The 27,061-nt window shown below is 31.4% G+C and overlaps 2 protein-coding genes and 1 pseudogene across 3 annotated transcripts; 1 reads left to right on the forward strand and 2 right to left on the reverse strand.

The window, feature by feature from the left end:
• The first annotated feature begins 224 nt into the window (after positions 1-224).
• On the forward strand, positions 225-5,198 carry LOC124833083 (uncharacterized; annotated as a pseudogene). The gene is made up of 4 exons (XR_015784029.1): positions 225-1,353; positions 1,644-1,943; positions 4,390-4,566; positions 4,695-5,198. The product of XR_015784029.1 is annotated as an uncharacterized LOC124833083 (transcript).
• A 1,786-nt stretch (positions 5,199-6,984) lies between these two features.
• On the reverse strand, positions 6,985-9,966 carry LOC124833084 (putative polygalacturonase). Its single transcript, XM_047307462.2, has 6 exons — positions 9,686-9,966; positions 8,847-9,158; positions 8,587-8,707; positions 8,319-8,493; positions 8,145-8,215; positions 6,985-8,008 (listed from the first exon to the last, which is right to left on the reverse strand). The coding sequence occupies exons 1-6, from the start codon at positions 9,689-9,691 to the stop codon at positions 7,335-7,337; spliced, it is 1,359 nt and encodes a 452-aa protein (XP_047163418.2). The 5' UTR covers positions 9,692-9,966; the 3' UTR covers positions 6,985-7,334.
• An 8,655-nt stretch (positions 9,967-18,621) lies between these two features.
• LOC124833078 (topless-related protein 2-like) lies at positions 18,622-25,887 on the reverse strand. The gene is made up of 24 exons (XM_088107571.1): positions 25,613-25,887; positions 25,312-25,491; positions 25,105-25,218; positions 24,832-24,990; positions 24,602-24,722; positions 24,391-24,520; positions 23,908-23,999; positions 23,680-23,815; positions 23,486-23,595; positions 22,572-22,641; positions 22,416-22,489; positions 22,242-22,337; positions 22,064-22,156; positions 21,708-21,835; positions 21,385-21,619; positions 21,164-21,307; positions 20,871-21,023; positions 20,652-20,762; positions 20,320-20,496; positions 20,102-20,230; positions 19,928-20,023; positions 19,648-19,830; positions 18,965-19,140; positions 18,622-18,845 (listed from the first exon to the last, which is right to left on the reverse strand). Exons 1-24 carry the CDS (start codon positions 25,690-25,692, stop codon positions 18,716-18,718), a joined length of 3,117 nt encoding a protein of 1,038 aa, XP_087963697.1. The 5' UTR covers positions 25,693-25,887; the 3' UTR covers positions 18,622-18,715.
• Between the last annotated feature and the right edge of the window lie 1,174 nt (positions 25,888-27,061).

Consider the following 27,061-nt stretch of genomic DNA (forward strand, 5'->3'; position numbering starts at 1 on the left):
GGATTACAATTATTAAAAATACTCTGATTGTAACCACTTTAATTTTCTCCCCTTGGATTGACATTACATTTTTGTGTTCTTCGGCTGTAATTTTTCCTTTACAGAGAGAATGATGCTGAACTAAAAATGGAGACCACAACTACCTGTTTCGGCCATTAATTACGACAAGCTTCGATCAACTTCTATTTATCTACATAGAATTTATTTATTTTCCAGTAAATAGTCAAACAACTCATTAAAAGTTTAAAGCAATCTGTTACAAGGTGGGGGAATGGAAATTCATCAATGAGTTCGATGCTTGTTTTAGACAGGTAGGCAGGCACACTAGGAGCCTATGGTCTCTGATATGCAAAAAGAGCAACCATGATCAGTCATTGATGGCTATGAATACCGTAGGGAGAACTATAGCATTAAGATGGTGAAAAGGAAAGAACATGATTCTTTATTGTTTTACTGTAATTTGCTCTGGTTTTACGAGGCTAGATCCATTTCCACACACCTATTATATTTCTCAAGATTTTTGTATTTGCTTCTTAGTTAAATTGAGATCCTTGTGCCTACACAAAGTGGGTGCATAAATTGCAGCCAATAAATTCTCAACTGCATTAGAGACTCAAATAGAAATCCAACCCCCTCATTTATGTTGGACATGCTTAAAATAACGGTGAGTCGGTGGGCGTATGTTGAAGTCATGCTGAGGAAATATTGGAATCTATTACACCTTGGAGAGGTCTTAATCCCTAAAAATGTTAAGGTGTTAGGATTTACAGTGAAAAATTCATTCCACTATGGTTGCCAAAAACATGCTAGAGTATATTATTAATCAGCCTACTCCATGTATGTGATTTCATAAAATCAGTCACTGCATAGATTTAGGAGCATTAGGGTCACAGGTTGCGTTGTCCGATTAGATGTTTACTTTGGTGAAGGAAACAAAGACTTCCATTGGAATTAATAAGGCATGCAAAGGGACGGTCCACTTTACTCTAGTGGGACAGGCACCTTCGTAGTTTGTTGAAATATTGTCAAATGTGGTATTAATTGCTTTGTTATCCTCTTCATCTATAAATACTCACATCTCTGATATCTCACATCACTGCATTTCCTAGTGCTCATAAACTTTAAGTTTCTATCAATATCTTGTAGTTCAATTCAAACTTCTAAGCAGCATGGGGGCACTCACTTTCACAGAGGAGTTTACTAGCACTGTCCAGCCAGGAAGGTTGTTCAAGGCTTTGATCCTTGATGCTCCAAACCTCATTCCCAAACTGATGCCTGAGGCCATTAAGAATGTTCAATTGGTTGAAGGGAATGGAGGTCCTGGAAGCATTCAGGAGATAACCATTGCTGAAGGTCAGTTGCACCATTTCACACTGATTTTCACTTTATCTTTTTTTGTTGTTATTTGTGACTAATTGTGTGTCATGTGAAGACCAAAGAAGATAATAGACACATGGTAGTTCTAAATCATATAATGATTTCTCTAACCATGTGATCTTAAGTTAAGAACTCATTAGTTTTCACCTTTATGTGCTCTAGAGTTGGTTTTCTAAGTATATTTTGAGATAATCCCATATCTCTTTTGGTAGGTTTCAAACAGAAATGACTAACAGAGATCGTTATTGGTAATGCCTTCAATGCAGGTGATAAGATCAAACACTTGAAGCATAGAATTGATGCAATTGACCCTGAGAAATTGACTTACAGCTACGCAGTGATTGAGGGGGATGGTGCACTGGAAAAAGTGGATTCAATTTCACACGAGCTTAAGTTCGAGGCCACTGAAGAGGGAGGTTGCAAGACCAAGAATGTCAGCACTTATCAGCCCAAAGCAGGGGTTGATGTCAAAGAGGAGGATTTCAAGGCTGCAAAGGAAGAAGGCTTGGCTCTCCTCAAGGTAGTGGATGCTTATCTTGTGGCAAACCCAGAGGCCTATGCTTGAAGCCTTGAACTGATCTTATATACAGGGCACCTTTGCATCGGATTATAACATGTTGTGCTCTAAATTCAGCCTATAATCTGGTTGCCAAATATGATATGGCTTATAATAAAATTTTATTTACTTTTGTGGGCACTGATAGCCAAATATGGTGATACATACACACTATCACACGATTACTACTTAAATGGTGGGATGATCAAACACAATGGTTAATTGGTACACTTTTTTTTCATTTTTCCCTTTAATTGCTTCCAGAAATTGACTATGTTAATGGTATCAGTCATAAAAGTGGTAAATAAGAGGTTTATATGAAAAATCACACCACAAGAAATTTTACGTAATCGAGCCACGAGCTTTCCACAAGCCATGAAAACGATGTTTTCGTAGTAGTTTGGCTTACTGGAACTTGGACCATTGCCTTTGTCTCGAAGTTTTTTCGAATCTGAAAGGAAACTGATCTGTGATTGTTCATTTTTGGAACTTAAAAAACAATGTCTGCTAAAACTGCTTTAGCAGATTGTGACGTGCAAGCTTATTACTGATTAGTAAATATAATATGAAACAATTTTATCATCAGAAGAATATTACACTTACATGAAAAATCCCTTTCATGAAAGTTCCGAAACAAAAATTGACCTGTTAGAACTGTCCAAATGCATAGGGTCAATGAATCCTATAACCTTATGCTTCCCAATGCTGCTTGGTTACGCCAAAATCGTTTAAGTGTAATAACTATGAAGACCAATGAGGGGTTTTAATCAGAAACTTCAATTTCTTATCCTATCAACGTTCCATCAATTTATTGGGACATACGGATAACTTTATTTAATTGGGCCCCTATCATACGATAGAGATGCAAAATTCACCACGGAATAATGTGATATTCTAGCTCATTGTGCACCATAATTTGGTTCTCTCGAGTCAGACTTTGACTTGGCAAATGAAAGCTACAAATTTTGGTTAAACACATGGCTTCTGTTCCTGCAAGAATATACTATTATCGTATAAATCAGAATTTTGAAATGAAGTTATCAAGAAATTATACTTTTAGATGTTTCATATTCTCAGAAACCTGTGTGACAGTGTTATAAATTTTTAATAACTGATGTTTTATCCTGTTACAAGAAACAGAACTTCATGCCTTTTCTGGTTAATCTTACAATTGTTTTCATATTTTTCATTTGGTGAAACAAACCTCGAAAGCAACGAAGCATAAAGACAGAAAATGAAAGGGGGTCTGAACTTGGACATTATAAATAACAGTACCAAAACATTGATCCATGCCAAGTATTTTTTTTTTATACCATTTACTAAAAAATCAATATAAAAAAGTATTAAAGTTTCCTCTCCTAATACCGTTTTAACTTGTCTCTATTTCTTTAATCATGAATCATAGGAAAAACACCAAAACTACATATATAATTAAAATACTTAGTTTTTAAGTGAAAACTATTATCCTTATATTTTAGTTTTTCATCAGATACAAAATAAAATTTGCTGCAACAACATTTAAGTTGATTTACCATATCATTTTCTTATGAATTTTTGTATTTATCTGTTTACTTAAATATTCCCATAGACAAAATCAACAGACATAATTATATCATAGCAATTGTCAAATATTTTAAAGCAAAATCTGTCTCTATATATTAAAGTAGAATCGCTACCCTGTTGATTGTTCGTGCATTACCTGTTTCTAATAAGACAAGCCTTCTTCCTAATAAGAATCAAGATCCAAGAACTATTCTTTCTAGTGATAATTAACTACCAAACACCTTGTGCCACAATCAATACACTAAGATAAACTCTCTTTTCTGCTAATGAAAGATTAACCAATCACCCGGTTGTGTATTTTTCTTTTCCATCAGAAGTTTGTCACAGTTTTTCTTTGTTTTCTCTATGTAATGATAAGATATTGTCCGTTCTGGATCAAATATTTACGAATTTGTTTTTGGTATCACTTCAAAAAGTCACTTACTAATTAAGGTATTTTATGTGGAATTTTGTTTGTGTCCTAGTAGCTAATGCTCTTTGACTAATAGCCTCAAGGCATATTGATTGTTCAAAAATGGTGAATGACACCTTGTGATTCAAACAACTCATGAGGTTGGTAATGCAATATTTTCACTTGCAGGAATTCATGTCCATAATGTTTGCAAAAAGGTCTTATTCTGCCAATAGCCGCCCATGTGTATTGTATAGGTTTCATACAATTATTTGGAAATATGAAATACAAAACTCATTAATCATTCACTCATTGATTTGAAAGTTTTCCAATAAAAAATGCCATTCTTAACTGTCAAATAAATGCCCATTTTCCCTAAGCTGCATCAATAAACATATTAATTTCCATCAAAGTGATCATTCCTATATAACCACAAGACCTGTAAAGTGCTCTCCCTTGGGATCCAACTTTCACAACCTTGAGTTTTCTGTGACCATGGGAGGAACAACTTTTACATATGATTATTCCTCCGCTGTTGCTCCATCACGCATGTTCAAGGCCTTGATCACTGACTCAAGAACTTTGCTTCCAAAGCTCTTACCACAGTTCATAAAAGAGGTCAACGTGGTCCAAGGAGATGGGGAAGCTGGAAGCATTGAGCAGGTTAACTTTTCTGAAGGTTAGCAAAAACACTTTAACAAACTAAAGTGAAAGTAATGGATTACAAAGTAATATTGTACCTATTTGTATGAATATATCTGTGTGTATAGTAGCTGAAAAATTTCTTGTGTTTTGATTTTTGTGCAGCTGGCCCCTTCAAATATGTGAAACACAGGATTGATGAGGTTGATAAGGAGAAATTAGAGTGCAAATACACTATGATTGAAGGGGGACCATTGGGGGAAAAGCTTGAGTCCATAGCTTATGAGGTCAAATTTGAGGCCACAAGTGATGGTGGTTGCCTCTGTAAAATGACAAGCAAATACAATGTCATAGGGGATTTTGAAGTCAAAGAAGAAGAGATAAAGGAAGGAAGGGAAAGCTCTCTTGGAGTCTGTAAAGTGGTGGAAGCCTACCTGCTTCAGAATCCACAAGTCTATGCCTAAATTTTCATCTGTTTATGTTAATGATATTCAATTTATTCAGTTTTTGAATGATTTAGTATTGATAATAGAAGGTTTTCCAAGTATTGACTGAATTCCTAAGTAAGTCCTTACCCTTCAAAGGCATACTCAGTGATAATAATTCTACCTAGTACTTGGAAAATCAATGGCAAATGCAATTATCCATAAGAAATTTGTATTTTTTTTAGATCACAGAATTCAACCCCTCTCTCATGTTTTGTATTTGTCTTACCAAATGTTTCTGTATTTAGTTTCTGTTCCAGCCAAATTCTACCGATTTGAACCAAAACCCATGAGCACTAAGTAGTAAGCAATTGGCGAATCTGCACCTTAGAGGCAGCAAACAAACACCATAAGAAAGATGATTGAACTTTTTTCTTGCAGAAGGTTGATTAAACCATGGCAAGGAAAAGCGTTTTGGAGTTGTGTGGTTCACAAGATTTCCAAATCCAAGAACAAAGTAACATATTCAACCAATTAGGAAATCCAATGAATAAACTACAATTTCAGAACTTTACTGATTTATTTTTGATACAACTCCAAAAAATATTTTATGTATATATAAACTCATATTCATCTCTTGTTTTATCTAATGAAGGTAAGATTTTGTTTGTATCTTAACACATCTAGCTAGCATTGTTAAATAGACGTGTTAAAATCAATCTGATGGTTATAACTAGAGGGTGATTGAACAGTCTAAATAAATAAAGTAGTTGGAGGAGTAAGAAACTCAAATTACCAAACAGAAAAACATTAGCATATAGACAGAAAAGAAGAAAGCAAAAAATTGAAATAAATTAGAATTTTGGATAGGTCAAGCAAAAACAAGAATGATACCATTTTGCACACATGACTAATGTTATAAAGCTTGTGGACTTTACTACTTTAGGTACAACCTTCAAATTTTATTACCCTTTACATTCATGATTTGTCCAAGTCCATTACGAGAAAAATGAAATATTTTTCAACCATGGCTAGTGATGAGAAAGTAGAAAACAAAAGTTGGCATGCTCAATTCCCTTCAAAATTAGGATATAGTTGGACATACATCTCTATAATAATTTATAGGAGAAATAAATAAAAAAAACTAAATTAAAATTTTCAAAAGTACAAGCTAATTTGTGGAATGTTTCTAATATAACTTTTCTATTTTTTAAAAAAAGTACACAAACTAATAATTTTAGTTTGTAAATGATTATGAAGAAATTTGCGGAAACAATTTCTTAAATAACATTATATGACAAACTAATATATAACATCTCATTTTTCTATATAATTTTTTTAGAAACTTTTTCAATAAAATAACTGAAAACGGGGAAAATAAGTTGTCGCAAACACCATTTTACCCAATTTTGGATTCAACAGCTTATACTATATGAAATGGTCAAATATTGTTATCATAAAACCTCTTAATCCAAACCAAACCATGAAATACGTTGTTGAAACATTACTGAAATTCAAAATAATTTAAACTTTAAAATTACATAAATTGGAATAATGATATTCCAGGTTAAATAATTTTAAATTATATCCCAAATCATTTGATGTACTAATATATTTCTATTAAATTAATTATAAAATTATATTTGCAAATAAAATTTAATTAAGTTATTACGAGTAACTATTAATTTTTCCAGTAAATTATTTTATTAGTAAAAATATTTCATTCTTAATTTTGTATAGATATATGTATTTTTTTTATGCTAGTTGAGAAAATCTGAAGCCACCCACTTCATTATTCGATGAGATGTGACTTCTGTTGATTATCAGATTTGAAAATAATGCTGTCACTGTCATCAAATTTCATTACAAACTAAACTGTCATAAGCACTGAAATGCTCCAATTGAATCGAGACAGATTAAAGCATGAAAACGTAATCTATCAAGTGGAGAATTGGAAGGTTGCAAAAATCTTGTTATAATAAACATGATTATATATAGATTGCAGGCATGCATCAGTATCAAGACTTGGATAACGATGAAAAAAAGTTGAACTTTGTTTAATTGAAGTATCACCAAATCCACTACATGCTTTACATCCAAATCCACTAATGCAAAACTATGAAACTTTGAGTCCTCCTGTGGCTGGCACTACCAAAATTTCCTTACACATGAATGAAGAAATGAAGCTGTACAAATAATGTGCTGATAGGAACATGCAAGAACGCAAATCTAAGAGATGAAAAAATGAATAATCCTCACAACCGTCTTATTGGAAAGAATGTGGTCTGATCTTTGATGGAAAATGGCCATTCACTTCTTCATCAACATCAAGCAAAAGGGAACTTAAGAATAAGAATCTTGTTGTATTGAGAAAGAATTATCACTGCACTGCAGTTTTTCCACTGATACTCACAAGGTAGAAACAGGAGGAAGAAGAATCATATGAGGGGTTTCCAAGTTCAGGACAAGGTTCTGGGAGCACTGAGTCTGAAAATCCAGACACATTTGAGCATTCCCATGTCATGGGAGAAACAGAATTTGTTGACAAGGTTATGTTGGAAAGGCATATGTTTGTGAAAGGGGATTCCTCTATTCCAGCAAAGTTTCCAGCAATGCTAATGTTTGTGCCTGTGACATCCCTCAATGTGATGTGATGCAATAGTGGGAGTGCATTTGGATCAAAATTGTCATCAGGATGAGAACCACAGTTACCAGTGGCAGCAATTGCTGTGTGGACATTTTCCATTTCTATGTCTGATATAACAATATCTTTCATATAACCACCTCTTCCTCTTGTGGTTCTAAACTCAATGCCACTGTTTGATTTCATAAGATGAGCATGCTCCACTACAACATTTGAAATGCCACCAGACATGTCACTTCCAAATGCAAGAGCAGAGCCAGAAAATGCATGAAGATGCACCCTTCTGATGTGCACATTCTCAGTTGGCCTGCCATAGGCAATGCCATACTCATCCCAGCCACTTTTAAGAGATATTGCATCAAATCCCATGCCAACAATACAATCTTCTATACACACATATTCAGAAGAATCTGAAAACAGGTATTGCACAAAGGTTACCAAAGTCACCCTAACTAAAGTTTGGTAAGGTAATCATATTTTAGAAGCAATGTCATTTCCACAACAAGGACCAAAAGCAAAGATAATGATAACATGTTTGTTACAAACCTGGCACTATACCAACAGTATAAGGGGATTCTGGAGGAGCAGAGATTGAAACATTTTGAATATGTACATGGCTGCATCAAATTACATACAACTAAATCAACACGACCCTTGAAAAATAAGTATAATTTCATTTACTGTTTAGAAGAATAACAGAACAGAACATATATAATATACCTGCAATAGACTGGGTGTATGCTATAAGCTGGGGCATTCAAGAATGTAAGATTTGAAACCACCACATTATCAGATGCCACAATTTCAACCAGATGAGGACGGCTATGGTTCAAGGAATGGGAGCTATACCACTCCCACCAAACCATTCCCATGCCATCAATGGTTCCATTATTACCTGATGAATCACACAAAGACATGAAAATTCAATCGAGAAACAAACCAATGAAATCTTGCAGGAAAGAAACAGAATATTGGGAGATGACAAAACCTGTTACAACCACATCATGTAACATGTATCCATTTATCAAGCTCTGATATCTTCCCCCGGGAACTTCAAGGCCTCGGCCATACGAAGGCAAGGGTTCAACAACATCCCAATGAGATGGATCCTAAACAAGTAATAACAGCATGTAAAAACCGAAACCAGATACAAACGCACCCCCATCAGAACATGAACCATCACTACACGCAAAGGATCAGCAGAAAAAGGCAGGACCAATCAAAAGTTAGTGGAAAGAGAAGCAATACCTGAGATCCAATAATGACAGCACCTTTTTCCAAAAAGAGGGTGAGATGGCTGGTAAGATTGAAGCTTCCGGTGAGCCATTTACCGGGAGGAACATAGAGCTGAGCGCCACCCTTATCGGCAAATGACTTGAGATAAAAGATGGCGTTCTGGAATGCAATGGTGTTGAGTGTTCTACCATCTCCAACCGCACCAAACTCCAAAATGGAGACACTGTGTGGTCTTGGGTCTAGTGTTGGGTTGGAACCACATTGCCCACCATCTCCGCTAACTCTCACGGCATTGCTCAATGCCACAAGCAAGAGCAATGCCACCTGAAAGAGTGTACAAAAAGCAAAATGCAACCCATTGATTCTCAGGAGATATCCTACAACTTCAATAATTAATCACACCGAAATCCAAATCCAAATCCAATCACAATTCAACTGGCATAGAAACAAATGAACAATCTCATCATTGACCAAACAATTCACTTCACACACACACACAGACCCATCAGATGACTAAGAACTTGAAAGAGAATTCCAATCTGAAAGAAGAATGCAAGTTTATCAGATCAAATGGAATGAAATTTGATCCATCTGAATCCCCCATCATTGGCATGGATCATCTGCCACATGCGTGACCAAACAACAGAACAAGACCCAACATTTACCCATCACTCATACTTTGACTTATCTAAAACCAAACCAAAGATTGGAATTTGAGAATGCCCTCTTACTTATCAATGACCCCCAGATTTGAAACAAGGTCTAAAGTCAAAAGGAAAAGACCACAAACATAGCAAAAACAAAAACAAAAAAAAAAACCAGAACAAAATAAACCACGAAAACGTACTTACAAACATCTTCTTGAGTCAAAGCTGGCAACAGGGTCAGACTCCAAGGAAGACAAGAAACAAGTAACCAAAAGAAAAAAAAAAGAGAAAGAAATTGCAGCAGAAGCAGAGAGAAAAGAGAGAGAAAGAAAAAAAGAGGAAGAAGAAGCAGCCACGGGGAACAGAAGCAGCTTTATTCCAGTTTTGTGAGTATTATTATAAGCATTAATCTTCGCACAGAAAAGGAGAAGATTAATAGTCCTTTCCTACATGTAACATGGTGATGTATATACAGATATTTACTAACCATTTCATTTTTTTTTCTAATGACAGCCTTTGCTTTCCATACATATACTAATTAATTATCTTAATTCAAATATAGAAAATAAACATAATAATGGTGAGAGAAAAAAAAGGTGTGGAAAGAGAGAGAATAACAATAAGGAGACAAAAAAGAAATCAAAGCAGAAAAACAGGTAAATTAATTGTAATAATTGGCTATTACCCCTGTTAATGAACATGATTATTAACGTCTCTCGCCGACAAAATCGTTCGTAACGGCCCTCATAGATTGTGCCTGCAGTGCAGAAGGAACAGTGTATGTGTGGGGGGGGTGTTTTCACATGTCAGAGTTTTACCAGGCAAAGTAAATTGTTTGAAGTGTGTTTTGTTTTGGCACGTGTTAGCAAATGAGTGAGTGAGCAGAAGACCGAACACTGAACGCCTAAGATACAAAACAACGTTAACATTATTATTCTTGTTTGTTAACATTAAGATTTCTGAGAGGCTGATTAGTGGGATGGGGAGTGATAACATTCAAGGGTTTTGTATTTGGGAGTGACACGTGGGATGAAATAGGAGGATGTTGAAAGGGAAAAGTGGCTCCCCTGAATGACACGTGGAAAGAGTAGGATGCAAGGGTGGGTGAGCGAATGAGAATAAGTTTGGAAATGCATGTGGATTGACAGAGCAGAAATGGGGGAGGGTGGGACCCACATCAATCATGCCAAAGATGCTAGCCTGGCTTCACTCACTTCACTCCCACACCCTTCACTCAAAATAGGTTTTTTTGAATTTATTAACATGTTTAATTTATTTCAAGATTAATTGATATGGTATAATATTTTTTTATAACATTTTTAATTTCAACTTTGGAAAGTTAGATTCTGACTTCTCTCATGAGCAAATCATTCTACAAGAAGTATTGTTTCTTGATACTGTTATTTTCTTAAAAATAAATTAAATATTAGAAACATGTTTTTCCAAATTTAGATTTTTGGAAAATTGAAAATGGTTTCTCATGTTAAACATTTTAAAAATAAGTTGACATATGAGCATATCCAAATAATATTTTCTTGTATCTGTGTTGTAATTTTAAAAATACCACAACAATACAATAATGATTACTGACAATTCATTTCAATCAAAATGAATAAAATGTGCAAAATGGAACAAGTGATTTTTTTTTTCATTATAAAAATATAGAAAAATCGATAACTAAGCATCAACAACTATTTTCTTTTCATTTGATTAAATTTGAATTTTCTAAATTTGCACATAACTTTGCTGATATACATTATAAAATAACTAATATTTTAGTTTGTACGATGTATAATATAATGTTTTTTCATAACTAAATTTTAGCAAATAAATATTTTGAACATATAAAGTATCTTCTAATTGCAATTTAAAATAAACATTTCTTAATATATAAACAATACACACAAGGTTATATTAACTATGTAACTTCTTTTAAACAAATATTAAGATCCAATGATTAAAAAAATATTAAAAAAAGCTTCCATTGAAGAAAAAAGTTCAAAAAAAAGTTCATAAAATTAAATTTTAAAAGAAAATTTCAATTCAAGATTAATTAGTTTTCAACTTTTTATAACTTATAAAAGAATGGTATTTAAAAGATGTTTCGTTTTAGGTTCCCTTTTATCTTTAAAAAAAGCCATATTACTAGTTATTTATAAATTACTGAGGTTTTTTTTTCTTCACAATACATTAATCTCTTCTTTAACATACAATATTAAATTTATGTAGTTAGAAACTTAAAAGGATATACAACAATTTTTTTTATGTATAATACAGACGAATATGAAATGAAAAACTGAATTAGTAGCATATCTAATCCTGTTAGGGAGTGGGGAAAAAAGTATAATAAAAAAAAATAAGATTATTTGAATTAAGTGAAAAAGAATGAAAAACCACAAAAAATTGCATATATCTGTATCTTAATTCATTATCATGTTCTTGGTTGTTCCTTAGTCATGTCAAATCAACTTAATTACAAAAATGACAATCTTAACCAACAATTTTTTTTTCTCAAAAAAAGTGATAAATAAAAAATAGAGAAAAGATATATTTGAATTGGAACTTTCCTGGTTTATCTTCCCTCTATTTTAAGTGTAAGAACACATCTACACATTTAATATTTTAATTTTTTTATAATATATATATATATATATAATAATAATCATAATAATAATAATAATAAATAAAAATGTGATGCTTGCTTTCTGACATTCTTTTACATGTTCATCATGAACATCATAAAATAAGCACCATCACAATTATAAACTTTTTCAGAGTCAAAAACATATCATTAATCAGGAGAAGAAGATGGAGAGGTGGAGACGAAGAAGAACTAATTAATTTATTAATTATGAATTGGCAATAAATATGACTAAGATGCAATCAACATATAGAAAATTATATGTGGTTCAACCCTACTTTGTTTCTTTCTTTTGGTTAGTCTTGAGGAAAGAATCCACACTTCTCAACAACATCATCATACTTCTGTCTGTCCCACAAACTTTTTAAGAGACATCTTTAGAATAGAAACGCAACACTTTTTAAGACTGTATATTTATTTAATGAATCTTTTGTTCACATCTTCTCTAAATGAAAAGGACGAAAAAACAAATAAAAAATATGACAAATACGAAATGAAGATGCTAACTAGCTAATCAGATAATTAATTCCAATCAGAAAGATATCAAAATTCACGACTTTTTACGTTCAAATTTCCCATTCCCCTACACTGCTACATACACATTCCTGAAGACTTTTTACATCGCACCAAAACAAATGGCAGTTCAAAGTACATGCATGATGTTGATTTTGAATGATTCCACTAACTCATTTGTGGTAGTGTTTCAACAACACAGAACCAATTTCTATATCTAAATAGACAAATAATGGTAGATGACACGTTTTCACGTTCATTTGACACAGAGTATACAAAGATAAAATGATCATCAGCGTAAACTTTTGTGTTTTTTTTAAAAAGAAAAAAGAAAATAAAAAATAAACAAGTCAAATAAATATAAATAATTTAGGTGTCAAAAAGAATATTTTTCCTAAATATATATAAGCAAATAGTTATTAATGCACAGTCCTCAATAAACCTGTCTGCAGATTGGATTACTGCATCTGCATTCTTCTAATCAAGGTGTCACAATCCTCCCTCACTGTGACTAAATCAATTTGCTTTTGTTATGATAAAAGAACCTTATGATAAAAGATAACTATGTTTTCTTATGATTGTTGTCCTTCTTATGTAATGATGTTTTTTTAAGATAATAACATAATGGGTACAATTAGGTTCCAATGATACTTAGTTCCTAAGGGATATAGATATGACAGAATCATGCAAATAACATTAATCTCATTGACTATAAATATTAGGTAAAATTATTAGAGTTGTTTAATTTGGAATCACATGTTCTTAGAGCTCATTTGAATCTCTCTTCAACCAGCTGTAAATGGTCAGCTATATATAGGTTTGGTAGCTGTGTGTGAAAAAGAAAATAAATCTGAGATAACCCTATTCTCTGTTCAATCTCTTTGTAAAGAAGAAATTCAAAGTTCTGTCAATAATTGCAAACTAGCCTTTGCTTTTCTTTTTCCTTTCCCACCATCTGGGTCAAAGGTGTAGATCACATATCGATTAGCCACAACCCTTTTCATACAAAAATGTGTAAAATATGGAGTATTACATGGTCAAATCCTTTAACTGAAATGAATTGTATCTAAACATATTCTAAAGATGATAACTGCATGTGGAGATGTCAGAAAATTTTAGCAGTAGAATGTACGTTGGTGCAACTATTTCAGTGATGGAGGAAACTGAAGGCAAGAAAATGTGAATGTATTAGCATTTGTTGTGAGTTGTGACAATGGACATGGCAAAGAGAGGACGTTGATTGTGAGAGAAAACGAAAGGGTGAGGATGAGTAAGAGTGATTATGGATAAGAGAGAATGGGTGGGGCCAACATGAAAAGTTCCACATAAGCACAAGACATGAAGATCCCATAGGACTAAAATAAAATATGAGAACTGCATAGGTCGTTTTCTGCAGCAAATTATTACTGGTGTGTGCAGAAAAAACCAAAAGACAACACTGAAAAGTGAGCTTTCTGTCCAAATTAAACACATGTCATGATAAGACTTAAACCTTATTAGGCTAATGCAGCAATAATGAAGAGGACCATGCAAGAAGCCAAAGTTGGGGTCTCCAAGTCAAGTACAACTACACTTCTCTGTTTTCCTTTCCTATTCTGTTATTTCAGTCTCATTTGCTTCACATCCTTATTATATATGTATTGAATTTTCAATTTTAACAGTCATGTTTTGTGAATGCAAATTTCTTTCACACTTTCTGTTATTATTTTTATTGACAAGTCTAGATGAAAATACACTCAGATATTATGATTGAATGAAAATTTGAATAGTACATGTACTATTTATGGGACCTTTATTTTTGTCCTAAATACAATTAATTACCAAAATACTATATGAACTTTCAACCTTAAAGGCAGCTACTCAATTATTACTATCAAATTACAATTTAATGAATTCCATAATTCTTACTGAGAAGCATTCTTATTTTTTGTATTTTCCCAATCACTTTCATTTAAATTTACCTAAAAATCCTTTCTGAAAACTTAAATATTTCTTTTATTCATCATCTTGATTCTTTTATCTTGGCTTCCTACATGTAGTAAATCATTTCACACCTTGCATACTCTTTTCATTATATTTTTTGCTTTCTTCACGATCACTTTACTTTCCTTGTGGTTGACTTATTCTTTCCATTCTCGATAATCAATTTGTTTTTAATTGGATTCTTTACTATCTCAGTGGCCAATTTGTCTTTTTTGGTTGACTTCTTCTTAACCCTGACCCACTTGTCTTTTGTTGGTTTCTTTACTGTTCATGTAGCCGACTTGTTAGTAACTAAGTTTCAGCCAATAGGTTGAACTCCTTTTGAGAGATCGCTCAATTCCCACGTATTGTTGTACTTAATCGCATTTATCTTTTCATCCATTGCAAGTCGTTACTTCTCATCTTGCACCATCAGTGCAGCTCTCAAATCCTTCTCTTCTTATAATTGTTCTTACCATTTTGAAACATTTGTTTAAGTTCCCGCTGCTCATATAAAACTTGTTTCCTTCTCTCTAAACTTGCCTCTAACTTCTTTTACAATTCTTTGTCACAAATCATTTTTTGCAAGCTTTAACCTTTGAATAACAAGCTCGTCTTCACACAAGTCCAAGTTATCCATGTTCTCCACACTTTTTGTCAATCTTTCTAAGCTATCCAGGCACCCCATTAAGTTGTTTGGACTATATTCCATCAACAACAACATCGCTTCTTCTTCAACTTCTTCGGCAAGATTGGTTGTCTATTCTCTTTCATTTCAGATCGACAGTCTTTTACGAAATGTTCAACCTTACCACAACTAAAGCACTTAATCGATTTGTACTCCTTTGCGTAATGACTATACTTGTCACACTAGAAGAACTCAACGCCTGAGTTGCTTGATTCGACCTCCTCTCCATTAACATCATCTTTTTTTCATGCCAATTTTGTTGGCTGGATTGTTATTTCTCCTCTTTCTATCCATGACTTCTACCCGGATCGCTTCCTATACCTCCTTGGTATTGTCTTCTCCCTTGAGTGTTCTAAGCTTCTCCCTTTATGGTTGCCTTTGCTTGAAGTGCTTGTTTAAGAGACTTCTTGTTCTTCTTCCTTCTTCGTTGCTCATACGCTTCAAATGATCGACAAACTCTTCGACCGATAACATTGACAAGTCCTTAGACTCTTTAATAGAGCATACTATGTTCTCAAAGTTATCGGTTAACGACCTCAAGATTTTCTCTGCTACTCAACTAGTGTAGGCAGTGTTTCTCCGTTTCTTTCAAATTGGTTTGCCATTGTTTCAACTTGAAAGATTTACTTGGCTACTCCCTCAGACTCCTTCATCCTATGCTCTCCAACTCTCCCTTGAAAGTTTATGTCAAACCTGTTATCCCTTATACGCCTTCTCCAAAATGTGTCGTGTTTTTTTTGAGAATTTTGCAGTTACAATATTCTCAAAGCCAGACTCATCCACAACTTGGTACAAGATATATAGAGTTACCTTGTCCTTTACAGGTACTTCTTTCAATGCTTTCAATTGGATATTCGACCAATTTATGGTGTTGATTCATTCTTCGAAATCATTTGAAGCCACCTTCTAATTTTTCTTAGAGTTAAGAAGAACTTACATTTTCATACTAGTTGACCACCTTTGTTAACTTGGACAATGACATATTGTTTGTAAGATTGACCATCTATTTCTCTAGCTCTTTCTAAGCCCTCGAACAATGAGGAATTTTTTGACAAGTCTTTCTTAAGATACACTATAATATTATGACTTGTTATGTGAATTTTTAAATAATACATAGGTCTTTTACCTTATTCCTTCAATCATATACATTTAATACATCTACTACCAAAATACAATTAATATATGCACCCAACTATTATTAAAATATTATTAATGAACTTCTCGTCTTAAACACAGTTATCGAACTACTACGAAATTAGAATTTAATGAATTTTATAATTATTATTAAGAAGTACCTTTATTTTTTACATTTTTCTAACTATCCTTGTTTAAGTTTATCTAACAATTTTTCATTCTGGTTTTTGAAATAACTATCATAAAAGTTACCAAATTTATCATGTAAGAAGTCTTATTTTTATTTATGGTATGTCCTGTTTATTTATTCATTCATTTTGAAACAAAATAATAATAAAAACAGTAAAAGTGATGTTGTAAAAAAATATCATTTGTTGTTTTATAGATATTGAGATACGACCAGGGAATTATGGGGGGAAAAGATGTACCATAATAAGGATAAAGAAAGTAAGAAAAGACAGTAAAAAGGAAAAGTTTCCATGATGTTCAAGTTTTAATAGGCAGCAAGAGTTAAAGCAAACTGATGGGTTTTTGGCAGAAAATTTCTGATTCTGGTACTGATTTCTGAGAACAGGCATCATGGGTGTCACATTTGTGTAGTACTTCACAAGATCTTACGGTTTTCCTAGAATCTTTGTTCTGCTTTCATGTTGCACCATCTCATTATGGAGTTAGATGTGTTGTGAAAAGGACCAGTTTTCATGGGTAGAACTTGTGGTCAAGTGTGTCCTTTGATTCCTTTCTATGTGCATGATGATATTAGGCACCTTTTTTGGATGCAAAACAGGTAAATATATTGCAGTAGCAGTGGTAGTAAACATGCAATATATATTTACTCTTTATATATATATAATTCATTTGGTACTAGGATGCGTGGATTACATTCTAAGGAAAATCAATACACAGACTGTGTCTATAAGCATGCTGTACTACGACCACCTTTGGTCCACAAAAAATATGACATGGTCTGAAGTGGGATCAGCAGATTCACATCAACACTTAATCCTTTCATTAATGTTTTTTCACATCATAAAAAGTGTATTTCAACACAGTTTTACGTTTTCCAAACATGCAAAAAGAGAAAAATTATTATGAAAACTTGATGTGTACAAAATATTTTTCTGTCGAACTAATCAGTGTGGATTAATAATTATATATGGTAAATCTATTATTATCTGAAGGCAGCATTGGTAAGAGACACATACTGAGATAATATGTTAAAAGAAAAAAGAATAGGGACAGTTTTGAAGTACATGAGTCTGCAACAAGAACATGAATTCAAGAATACACCACAAATCACAAAACCTACTGCTGCACGCTCCATTGCGTTTTGGGCCAAACAGGTATTTGACTTGTACTGCCTTTTGATACTTTGGTCATGCCATGGACCACACATCTTCAATGTACTTCCATCACTCTTTACTTTCCCATCAATGACAAACCACTCAAACTGCACATGTTCAAGTTTCTCCAAAAACACTCCAATAGTGCAAATTATACTCAAGGATATATAACTATACTTGATTTAGCATTTCTGACCGTTCTTGTTGAAAGCTTCAAAAACATGAATTTGGGTGCAAGTCAAGCTAAAATTTATATTTGGTAAATTTTTCTTTTCAATTATTCAATTTTCTACCTCTTTCCTTTTTCTTTCAGTTAACTTTGAATCTTTGCTAAAATGATTCAAGATTATTTATGTTAAATTATTTGTACTATTTTTTAGTTTATTTATTTATTTATCATTATTTTTTTATTTTTTTGTCAGTATAAAAATTATTATTGTGTTATGTGAGTGGTATCATATATGTCACGTACCAGTGTCGAATGTTATATATAAATAACAGTGTCACGTGACATTGTCTCGTTTAGTTCCTATATTTTAGAATGTTTATACGAAAATCACATCATTTTTTTTAATATGATTATAATTGAATTTTTCGTGTGAACTATATGTTTATATACATTTTAGTTATTAATTTTAACGCAATTAATTTCATGATAGTTTATAAAATTAATTGATTTATCTTAAGCCTACGATCAATTAGTATTTTTTGCAAAATTTAAATTGAATTATATTGAGGGGTTGCATTAATACATGTTTTGAATAAATTAGTGAAAATATAGCACAAGAAGGAACAGTCAACCTCAATAATTTTACACCATATCATCGAGAAAAAAAACTAAGGAACCAAAAGTTTAAAATGATGTAAATGAATAAGATCTTTAATTGAAAGTGCTCAAAGTTACATTATTTTCATGATTATTGCCATATTTCGTCACACTATCAACATATGTCTTAATAATTTCCCCATTTGGTATCACACTCCCTAGGCTCAATAACCTTAATTGAGCCATCAGAAAGTCCAATTGCAAATTGATTAGGCTCATCAGGATGAGCTGCAACAACTATAGGATACACATTTTTCCTACAAAAGAAAAGGTTAAGATTAGTGTAAGAAAATGACATGAATTCATATATTCTCTCATATGATATATCTCAAATATATATATAAGGAGATAATAAATTAATGAAGTGTTGGAAAACCTTATTATTGTGGGTTGATGTAGGTATGCTGATGAAGCAAGACGACATTTGACCTTGAGTGTGTTCCCATCAAATATTCCAATATTTCCATCAGGGAAAGTAGCATAAACTAGTTGGCTATTGCATGAATATGTTGCACATGATAAGGAACCGATCAACCACTCTTGTGCTACCCACTATAATCCAAACATCAAGATGTCACTAACTCATGTAAACATGAATAAATTTAAAAATTAAATATATTTTGTTTTTAAATTTGAACTTTGAAATTAAAATTCATTCATGTTTCAAACTTTAATATACTTTAATTTATAAATTTAAAAAATAATGAAAGAGTTGTTTTAATCTTATGACATGATTTTTTGAACTCATTAAACTCTGTTTTAGATTTGAACTTATTAAACTGTATTTCAGACTGGTATTTGAGTTTAAACGTGTTAAAATGACGTAAATAATTCAAACATCAATATGAAACGTGTTTAATACATTAATAAAATTGAATATAATCCAAGTTAAAAATATTATATTAATTTATTTTTAAAATTAAAATATATTATTGAGAAATTCTAATTTCGCATCAAAATTTAAAAATTAAAAATATATTTAATTCTAAATTTAATCATAGTATAAGTTAGTGTGATTTCATTGTTTTGGAGAGGATGAAAGGGAAAATAAGTGCTTACGCTTTGAATCAATTCCATTCTAAAAGCATCGTATATTGCAAGTTGAGTCTCATGGCACACCAACAAGCGTATTTGATCATTGTTGAATTGCACTTGAGTATCACCAACAAGTGTATTTCCATTAGGCATTTGGATTGATACTGATTTTTTCTTATGCCACGAGTCAATGCTCCAAAAAGAAAGCTACAAATAACACCCAAAACAATTTCTTTTTATTGTGAAATTATAAATTAAAAAAAAGCTTTCCAAGAAAAATATGAAATAGATTGAACAAACATACCTGAGCATCAGCGGCTGATGAAACCAGTATATTGAGTCGAGCTGAAAAAGCTAAACCAGTGATACACTCATGATGACCTTTCAATTTAGATTTGACCTAAACAAAGAGAAGTCAAATCAATATGTGATTCTAATTAAACGAGGTTAATTTCTAGAACACCTTTGAAGTAATTACCTCATTCACCCTGACATTATAAATGTGAACTGTGGAATCATTCATCCCAATTGCAACAATATTGTTATCTTTAGGATGAAAAGCCAGACAGGTCGGAATAGGTGGAGGTGTCATAAAAGTTGTCATAACCTAATAACACAGCAAAAAAAATTAAAATTGTAAGAGAAAAAATATTAATAATATAACAAAGTATATTAATAAATGAGTTTTGCTATCACCTTAAAAGTCATCATGTTGAACAATGAAATTTTTCCTCCACATGCAGACATAACATAGGAATCATTCTTTGAGAGTGCCATGCAGGGAAATATTGCTTCAGAAGAGTTTGGAACATCGTTAATCATCACAATACCATTATTCGGTTCCCAAAGTTGTGGAACAACACTTGCTGTGGCCTTTTGAACAAACATAAGAAAAATTAGATCTTTATGTGAAAAACTGTGTAGGAGGTAGCAAAAATAAAGACATCATATGTAATAGAAACTCAAATATGTAAATACGTATGTGTTGTGTATTTATAAAACACCTTGGTTTAAGGGTACAATATTACCTTTCCATTTGGATTCAATTCATTACGACTCCATTTCCACAACCTCTGAATCCCTTTTGAGCCAAGAGCAATGAGACTAACCCCAGAATTTGTGTAAATAAGGCGAACAACCTTGGTAAAAACAAGATTTTATTTATCAAACAAAAACATATTAATTAAAAGTCATAGGTAACACAAATTAAGAATACTATGTAGAAAAGGAAAGGTTGCAAGAAATACCTTGTTAGTGGGATCTGCATTATCTGTGAGAGTAATTGTTCTACACTGAATGGGGTCAATTATTTCTGTTGTTTCCCAAACTTTAGCCTTGTGCGATGCATGATCCAAACTTCCTTTCCTCTCTATGCATCTAGGAATAGAATCACTCCCATTCTTGAAGAAAAAAAGTAAAGATCAAGTTAGTGAAACACTTGCAAATTCTAATTTGCTGAGGTTGAACACACTATACTGTATATAGAACATGGAATTTATAAGTAAAAAGGAAAAAATAATGGATAATGTGAAAAATAAACCTTTGTTCCAAGTGGAGCTTTAAGTGTTTGATGAGATCTAAAGTATTTAATGCCCTCAGAATTAGAAAGGACTTTGAAACCACCATCTGATGTTGTAACAGCAAGCAAATTCCCTTCCTTATTGAATCTCAAACGAGGGAGATTCTGACACAAGGAGTTTACTGCATCAAACAATGTTCTAAAAATGACAGAAAAAATTGGAAAGTACAAAGACTACTCACAGGAAGACCTCCTTCAGCATCTGTACTAAACAAGACATTGACATTATCCATATCCCAAAACTTAATCTGATTATCTTCACCAGCACCCAAATAACGACCCTTTGTTGTGTCAAATTGCACAATTCCATTACATTTCTTTCCAAACCCAAAATATCTTCTCTTTGGTGATCCTTCTCTTTCATTCCACTCAACTAGGAAACAATCTCCATCTTTACTTGTCCCACAAGAGAACAGTCTAAAATAGGAAACAACAATCATAACTCATTACAAAATTGATGACATATATATAGATATATATGTTGTGTTATTCATGATTTTCTTACCTATTTCCGACAGTACTATAGAGCATTCTGGTGCACCACTGTCCAGGAGCATCGTAGTCCAATCGAGAGCCGATGTTATCATATAACCATGCCTTGATTTTCCCATCAATAGAAGTTGAAAACATAAACTGTATATATATATATACATACGACTAGACAGATGTTAGTTCCTAGATTATATTCCACAAGCTTTATTTTTTAGAATTCTTAATTTATCATAGTACAAAAGTTCTGCATTAGGTTTCATATACTTAGTTTAAAAATTTAGATGATAACCATATTTTCTTATCAACTTACAACAAACAAAAGTATCATAGTTTAGGGTGATACCTCAAGATCAATAAGAGAAATTTTACCTGAATATTTTCCTTTTGATGAGGACAGATACAATAAACAGGTGCTTGATGACCTTCAAAGTTGAAAAGCCTTTTTCCGTTCAAATCCCATACCTATAACATTATTTTACAAAATAATATAATTAAGGATAATTTAATTTGTCTATAAACTAATACATAGCAAAAACTAATTATTTACCTTTATTAACTTGTCATCTCCACAAGTTACAATACATAAATTCTTGTTCAAATTAGAAAAAGCCAAGTCATTAACACCACCAACGTGAGCATCGATCTGTAGTGAAGAAGAATACATCAGTAAAAAAATTACAAAAACTATATTAAATTATTATTGAAATTTACACCAACGTGCCTCTAAAAATGGTTGTAGGTGATTAGGTGCTTGATAGATATATAAATGAATCAAATGTTTTGTAAAAGCAACCCCTGAAAAGAACAAAAAAGTTGTATTATTAACCACTAATTGAGAAACAAACTATAGAACCAAAATTTCTTAAAGCATACTTACCAATAAAATCTCCATCACCACTCCATAATACACGATTAATGGATACAGACGGGTCTTTCAAAAGTGCATTCTGTGTAAAAGTGGAATTCAATAAACTCTAACTATGACATAAACATATGGCAATCTGAATAAATAGAAATTCAGTGTGCAAATAAACAAATGGAATAGAAGATGAAGAATAAATCATGTTGATTTTGAAGTTGAGTAATAAGTGTAGCAATTGAGCATATTTAATGACTTGTGAATTCATGATTAATGAAAGTAAACATCTCCATCATATTACTTATGATTTCCTATTTTGAATTATAAATAATCGAAACAAGTACTCCAACTTAATGTGATAAAAATAGTCCTTTGGATATTTAATGGTGAGTAAATGGAATAGGACAAAACAAGTACTCCAATTAATGTGATGCAAAAATAGTAAAATGGTGGAATAAATTAATGTTACCATTTTATTGTTTGCATATATTTATGATGAAATGAGGAAAATAAAATAATTCATTCATTGGATGCAATTCATCGCGAATGGTAGAGACAATAATATTTTATATATAACATTACATTCCTCTTCATGTTATCTTTTACCATAAATTCAAACAACAGCTCCATACATGTTGAAAATATTGACCTTTTCTCTCTAATAAATAATAAATACATATGATAAAAAAAATGCTCCACATTTTTTTTCCATTTTCATAGATAATTTTCTTATGAAATTTACAATACATAATACATAAAAAAATGACATCTAAATAGGTTAAGAAGGATCTCTTAATGAGTTGGAGAAATGTAATTGTTATAATATTTGCTTAAAGTCCTAAGTATAAGATGCAAGTCAATAAGCTACAAATAAACAATATTTTTGTAAAAAAAATCTTAAAAACTACGCAATTGAACAATGCAATATAAACCTGAAATAAGACAGAGCAAATAGAAATATTCCATATTTTGAAAGGATTTGATAAAATTCTTTGTTGATGTCCTGCTTCCCAAAGTGAAATGTCACCATTTGCACAACCAACTGTTTCATAAATTATTTTTCTAAGTCAGTAATAGAATTGAATTCCTCATAAAACAAGACATTAAATTGATTATTCCAACCTACCAGCAAGTAATGAATGAAGAGAAGGATGAAAATCCATTGTTGTAATTGTTGAACCTTGTTGCAATGTACAAACAACAATTCTAGGAAGATCATCAAAGATGGAAGATGTTTGTTGCGGTGTAGCATTGTACGTAGCCTACATAGATTATTAAGAGTTTTAATTACATCATACATATGGAAATCCAATTGCATGAAGAAAAAAAAAACATGTCAAACTTTTGTTAGCACCTCTTCTACATGTCGTTGTGTAGTTCGCATTTGTGTCATTAGTTGTCCTTGATCATTGTGTAGATAATCCAACATTCCAAGAGCATTGGAGGCTATAAGAAATTGAATAACATGTCTCCAACATTTCATCAAACAAACATTTCAAGAATTAATAACCCAAATGCATAACAACATGGACAATATGAGAATTATACTATTAAAAGATAGATATTAGTTAAAATTATATCAACTTATTAGTATCAATATACAATTGAAAAAAAAATTATGCAAGGGGGAAATCGAATTATTTCTTACACTTGATGAAACAAAAAAACATTGTTAATTCTTATACAATTAATAAGGAAATTTGTCTATCCACCAAAGTTTATTAGATGCTAAGAAAATCTTTTTATGTTTTTCATTTGTTTATTTTAATAAACCTAGAAAATAATGTACCCTAATAAAAGAAAACATCTTCAAAATTAAAAATTAACCCAAATATACCTTGATGTGTGGGAGCAGACAATGAGGAAGCAACACCTACAGGTATTTGGGAAGATGTGGACTGAATCTCATTCAATGTCCATCCCACTAAAGTATTAACATTAGATGCAGATTGGGATGGTGTAAATGGCTGCAGAAAATTAAATAATATTGAAATGTTTGTATATATAAATAAATATTTTATTAATGAATATTGAAACTACATCCATACCCCAACATGTTGTCCAAGTGAAGGAGATCCATTTGCAGGTGAACAAGAATGGTTAATAAATAAAGTTTTAATGTTTGGATTTGGCATTGGATTCTTGCACAACTGATGCTGCCAATTCACACTACATAGAAAATATTGACAAACATTCTTAATCATCAATTATAAAAAAAAAAAAAAAAAAAAACATTGTAAAAATAATGTTGTATAATGTTGAAGTCACACACTGTTACCTTTGATTAATCAAGGTTCTTAACCGAGATGATTTAATTGAAGGAAATGTGAGTTTATCTTGAAAGATAGGATTTGCTTCAATCAATCTTTTAAGCTCTAATACCAAAATATTTCGAGCTGATTTAGTGTCACCATACTTTGACAATTGTGCATTTTCCCTTAATTCAAGTACAATAAAACAAAAGAATATCGATTCTCAAATTCTTAGCCAACAACATCATATAATTATAATATAAAATAAAATAAAATAAAATAGAAAACGAAATATTTACCTAAAATTATTGAGGGTTAGAAGATTTGTGATCTCTTTGAATAAGTATTCATTGAACGATTGAAAAACTTTCAAATCATTCACTAGAATTTCAACAGCTCTCACTCTGTCTCGTCTGAATGAAATTAGTATGAAAAAATATTAAAAAAATACTTTAACATGGACTTATAATAAGTAATTACAAAAAAAAATAACATTAATTAATAACCTATCTAGAGCTTCTAGATATTTTTGCTTCCTAATCTCGAAGAATGTCATGATGGAGTATCGATTGTCATCAACTTTTGTAAATCCAAATAGGTATTTCTCAACATCGTCCCACTCTCCAGCCAAAACTTTCTTTTCAAAATATTTAATATTGAAGAACAAACCTGATTCTTGTTCTAACCTGAATCCATACACAACACAAAAAATAAACATATTTTTAAATGTTTATGGTCACGACAACATCAACAATAAATAAATCTATAAACAAATCTTGTGTGTCTCCCAAAGAAAAAAGGCTTTACTTGTGCACAGTGTCTTTATAATTCTCCTCATCAAGATATTGAAGAATGAGAAACATCAATTCTTGGTTTAAAGATTTCATTTTTTCCTCTAATTTGTATGGAATTAGAAGAAAAAGGCAAGGATTTAGAACAAAGGTTGGAAATTGAACACGACAAACAAATAATAGCTTTTGGGTGCTGAAAAAAAAAAACACAAGGATTTACAACTAGGGTTGAAAATCGAACATGAAAAGTATGAAATTATAACTATGCTCTTTTGATGTGTTTTTCAGTGATTTTTTGTTTCACAAATGTTGTGAGTGATCTATCATATAAACATCATAGTTTATATAGTAATTGTTGATAAGGAAACAAAGAATGAGAATGGATTGACAGACACATTTGTATACCATTGGTCAAAAACACTGCATCATTCTTTTGTCCCTTTTCTAAATTATAATTACTTCTTTGACTTCTTCACGCGTTTCTCATTTTCTTTTCTTGCATAACTGAACAAAAACTATTAATGATTTCTGAAAATATATCACACCTAATAAATAATACTAAAAAATGTCTTACTTTATTTAAATATTTTTAAACTTAATAGTATTTTAATCAGCTCATTAATTATAATTAATGCTTTTATATTGTTATTAATTATTATAATTATTAAAATACTTTTTACAACATTAGATATATTTAAAAAAGAAAACTCATGTTAGAGATACAACATTGGCTATATTTTATTTCATCATCCTTTTCTTTTATTTGTTATCTTAATTATCTTTCTCAGTTTTTTATTTTTAAATTAAGTTTAAATTTACAAGAAAAAATTAATAGTGTATTTGAATGAGAATTATTAAAGGGCACTTATTTATATAAAGAATTTGTAATGTTTTATATAAAAAAAATCTATATGTTATTTAGATAATATAACTTTAGGAGAGGAATTTATTAATTTTTAAAATATACCTAAAGATTAAGAATTGAAATAATAGGCTAACTTTAAAAGTGGAAGTTTAAATAAAGTTCAAAGTTTTTCACATATACGTAAAAAATAGATAATAAAAGATAATGAATGTTTCTATTTTTAAAAGACTTTTGATAAATTAAGTTTTGCAAAATAAAAAGTGTAAAGATTTATCGAAATAGAAAGTTTATAACATTAGTATAAAAGAAGTCTTTTACGTTATATTTAGAACTAATTATATATATTAAGAATTCAGCTTAGAAGTGGAAGATATAAATTAAGTACATTATTCAGTGCATAATGTAAATTTTTTTACTTTTCTAAAAAGTCTGACAATAAAACAATGAAAATTCTCCTTCAAAAAACTCTTAAGACATTCTTTAACTATTGAATTTGATTAAAAAAATAAAAAATAATAAAAATCAGGGTAACGTTTTGCTTACTTAATACATAATGTCAATTCTGACAAATAGGAAGTTTTTTACTAAAGAAAACAGAAA

Source organism: Vigna umbellata, chromosome 2 (genome assembly GCF_029865625.1).
Source record: "Vigna umbellata cultivar VRB3 chromosome 2, Vumbellata_1.0, whole genome shotgun sequence".
NCBI lineage: Eukaryota > Viridiplantae > Streptophyta > Magnoliopsida > Fabales > Fabaceae > Vigna > Vigna umbellata.